Source organism: Megalops cyprinoides, chromosome 1 (genome assembly GCF_013368585.1).
Source record: "Megalops cyprinoides isolate fMegCyp1 chromosome 1, fMegCyp1.pri, whole genome shotgun sequence".
NCBI lineage: Eukaryota > Metazoa > Chordata > Actinopteri > Elopiformes > Megalopidae > Megalops > Megalops cyprinoides.
The window spans coordinates 41,040,423-41,044,811 of NC_050583.1; the positions used below are offsets into that span (position 1 = coordinate 41,040,423).

General features: G+C 42.8%; 1 protein-coding gene across 1 annotated transcript; it reads left to right on the top strand.

Annotated features, from left to right (window-relative positions):
* The first annotated feature begins 295 nt into the window (after positions 1 to 295).
* On the top strand, positions 296 to 3,338 carry LOC118775411 (glucose-6-phosphatase-like). The gene is made up of 5 exons (XM_036525321.1): positions 296 to 615; positions 726 to 835; positions 1,182 to 1,290; positions 1,675 to 1,790; positions 1,894 to 3,338. The coding sequence occupies exons 1-5, from the start codon at positions 386 to 388 to the stop codon at positions 2,394 to 2,396; spliced, it is 1,068 nt and encodes a 355-aa protein (XP_036381214.1). The 5' UTR covers positions 296 to 385; the 3' UTR covers positions 2,397 to 3,338.
* Positions 3,339 to 4,389: the final 1,051 nt, after the last annotated feature.

The window sequence follows — 4,389 nt, forward strand, 5'->3', positions numbered from 1 at the left end:
TATCTGCCGCAAGTTGCAAATATTGTGTTTGAATACTTTCCTCATGTTACATAGAAACTGAGCTTGCATGCATCTCTTTGCCGTTTTAGGGGTTAAAAACAGTTAGGAATTGATTTACTGAGGGGTTCTTTTTCTTGCCCCTGAACTTGTTTGTGTCTTTCTGCTTTTGACGTAACAAGTGTTCAGTAACTTTTTTGTCCCTGTTTTATTACACACTGCAAGGTCCAAAGATCAGACTCTGTTCATGCGTTTGGGTGGTGGGCCTGCTGATATAAAAACAAGAGCCAAACTGCCACAGGCTCTTAGAGCTCTTATTCTGTCTCTTAGTGTAAGTGACACATATTGTTTGTCAATTAGAGAAAAATCATTAGAGAAAAACCTAAAAATGAATGCTGCTATGGACACCATTCATGGCTTCGGGGTGAGCACAACTCAGTACCTGCAGACCAACTACAAGGACGCCCAGGGCTGGTTCCTCTTTGTCTCCTTCGCCGCCGACCTCAGGAACACCTTCTTCGTCTTCTTCCCCATCTGGTTTCACCTGCGGGAGTCCGTGGGCATCAAGCTCATCTGGGTGGCCGTGATCGGGGACTGGCTCAACCTGGTCTTCAAGTGGTGAGTCACAACTCACACATGGGAGAGGAAGCAAAGAAAAGATTAAGGTTTTTCCCTTTTTTCTTCTTGTGTAGAGTGACTTTGCTAACCTACTTGTATTCCCCCTCTAGGGTCCTGTTTGGTGAACGCCCATATTGGTGGGTCCATGAGACCCCCTACTATAGCAACTCGTCAGCACCCCACATCGAGCAGTTCCCCATGACCTGTGAGACTGGCCCAGGTAAGCATCCACACTACTCACACTCCTCTTCTATTCCCTCTTTCAAGTTTTCCAATAGTTGTGTGGATTGAAACTCACATGAAACATCACTTCTAGTTATTCACTTGACAATTGCTTATTGCATATATTGCATTTCTTATATGCTACTAAAGAATAGCCTACAAATGCCAGGAAGCTTACTGAAAAGTTATTGGATAATGGTTAAGTGATAATGGTAAAGCCACATCTTAACAATGTTTCACAAAGAGGAGACAATGACTGTTTGGTTCATCTGAGAGATTCTTTGGTGCCTGTTGGGCTTTGAAGAGAGATTATGTGTTACTCAGCTTGTCTTTCTGCTCGGCAGGCAGCCCATCTGGCCATGCTATGGGAGCAGCAGGCGTCTACTACGCCATGGTCACTTCCATCCTTACTATCCTGCTGAAGAACAAGAGCAGTTCTAGCTCCAAGAACTGGTAAGGGTCTGCCTTTTCTCACAAATTCCTGTCAGTTCTGGTCTCAGCTGTTGTTTAGCACTGTTGAGCTATTTATACTACTAACCCCTCGCCAGATGGACTTCACCACTAAAATGATAATTGATCAAGTACCATGAAATCCATTGTGTTTATGGAATATTTGTTTCTACAAATAAAACCCTTGGCCCCAGTAAGTACCCCTGTGACTTAATGTGACTGAACTCTAAGCGGGGAGAGTTCATTTGGTTCTATTATTAGAGGCTGTTGTGTTCCACTCCCCTGTGTTGTTTGGTGTGCACGTGGCCAGGCTGCACTTCAGCAGCCTGATAGTGTTGCTGATCACGTGACCTGTGCTGACAGCCAGTCTCTTGCTGTCTCCATCAGGTGTGTGCGGGGCACACTGTGGACGCTCTTCTGGGGAGTCCAGGTCTGTGTTTGTCTCTCTAGGGTCTTCATCGCCGCACACTTCCCACACCAGGTCGTCGCTGGGGTCATCACAGGTCAGTCAACAGGACTTTAACGCCATTAAAACGGGGAAAAAAATTGTACATTTTTGTTTCATACATGCAGGTACAGCAGTGTAACATGACACTGTTTTTCTAGGCATGATTGTGGCTGAGGCTTTCAACAGAGTGCAGTGGATCTACAGTGCCAGTCTGAAGAAGTACTTCTACATTACCCTCTTCCTGCTCACCTTCGCTCTGGGCTTCTACCTGCTGCTGAAGGCTCTGGGTGTAGACCTGCTCTGGACCCTGGAGAAAGCCAAGAGGTGGTGCGTTCGTGCTGAATGGGTTCACCTGGACACCACGCCCTTCGCCAGCCTGCTGCGCAACATGGGCACATTATTCGGACTGGGGTTGGGCCTGCACTCACCCCTCTACACTGAGAGCAAAAAAAGCAGTAGCACCCCGTTCAGGTTCGGCTGTATCATCACCTCGCTGCTGCTTCTGCACCTCTTTGACTCCTTCAAGCCTCCCACCCACACCGCAGCCCTGTTCTACCTGCTGTCCTTCTGCAAGAGCGCCACCGTACCCCTGGCCACCGTCAGCATCATCCCTTACTGCGTTTCGGGGGCTCTGAGCACTCACAGCAAGAAGCAGCTCTGAGCTGGAGACACACTTAAGACTGAGGAGTAGAGATCCTGCTGAGGAGCTGGATCGGAACTGAGAGTCATTGCACAGCATTGAACATTTTTCATAGATCCTTCCATTTCAGAGCCTTCTCAACAGATTTACATGTCTCAAAAGTCCAAAACATTAGCCCAAAAAAAAAAATGTACTAAGCCTGTGAGTGCCAGACCTGTTGACCATAGTTCAACATTTGGAAGATCTGGGAACAGGGCCCCTTCAGCACTGAAGTTACATCTGGGTTTTCATCCGATGCCTCACTCAGATTAAGCAACAGAACAATGCTGGGATCCTTGATTGTCTGAGCTCATTCAGTACTGCTTTCCTAACCAAGCAAGCTATGCTTCCACAAAGGATTGCAGGGCTCTGGACTCAGAGATCAGTTATTTTGGATGGGATGAATTAATCTTCAGACCTTTCATTGCAGTATTGTGGGGGCAATTTCAGTTTTTATTCCACAGAATGTATTCTGAATGTCTGGGCCTCTTTAATTTATTGACCCCTTTAGAAAAAACTAACTTGAAAAACACATATATTATGGGTATTATTTAAGTGTTGACATTATGACAGCTGTTTAACTGTTGTGATTGCACTGAGTACCATCAGTTTCAGCCTCTTCCATTTTTAATGGGGTTGTAGAAGATCAAATGAAGGTACTGTGGTGACAGTTTTCAGTTATAAAGAGACTTTAAACCTCATGGCAAAGAGGAGCAGGAGTGTAGAAGAGTGCAGACTGACTATCAGAGTGATGTACCACCCATTGTTAAACAGAGGAATAGGAAATCCTTAAAGTCTCTACAGGCTGCTTAACATTGCCAAGAGGGTAGTTCCTTTTTGCTTCTTTTTTAAAAGATATTTGTTCTGTAAAATGTTATAATTTTGATTATTTCTGGGTATTTATAATAAAAGCATTAAAATTCATTGCATGACAGTATCCTTATAACATCACCACATCCACAAAGTACAAGATGGAGATACAGTTACAATTATGATTTATTACAATTTCATATACAAGGCATCAACCCAACATTCAGAGTTGCATGGATGCACATAAGAAGAATATCCTGAGATTCAAATATGTATTTTAGCCCACTGCAAATACATTGATGTGTCAAGTGATTATAAACTAAGATAGAAGTCCCTCCTACATACAGTCGCTACTTATAATTGGGACAACTTAGGAGCCTGGAAACCTTTGGTGTTTCCAAAGGTGTACACAGTAACCTGAAGTGCCCAAACGCATTGGTGCATACAGCCTCAGAACATATTACAAGCACAACCTTTCAGTCCCCGTACAGGAACTGTAGGTGTACACACACGTACATGTGCTTACTATTTTTGAAAGAAGATGCTTTCTTCTTCTTTTCTTTTTTCCATGGACATTAGTTGTTGATACACATATTTTATCTTGATAGACAAAAACGTTTTCCTGATGTGTTTCCACTGAAAAAGAAAAAAACAAGCAAAAATGTTGAACCAACCACCCATGTGCAATCACATGTGCAAATACATTTATTGTTTTTGATCACTCATTGTTATTCCTTGATTGCCCCTGTGCAATCAATTCAGCTGGTAAGAAACAAAGATCATTAACAAAAGGAATGGAATGAACTCCTTAACAAGCATTTTGATGAAAAAAAAAACAATGTTCTGTTCCATCTCACTTTTCAAGTAAAAATAACATGCAGATGACACATCCACTCAACCAAATTTTACCTTTATGTGAGTCCCAATTAAGCAATGGCAGCTGTATTTTTGATTGCTAATTTATTAATTATCCTTGCATATCCATCCGTCAGATCAAAGTTACATTTTGATGCTTGCAATAGAAAGTCGCAGTTGTAATTGTTCAAAAAGTAAAGATTGCAGCCCAACGTATAATACCATTACCTTAGGTTAGAAAGGAATGGAAATACTGATACCAGTTCACTGAAAAAAATGAGAAAAGCACAGTCTCTTTAGTAAAGCATGT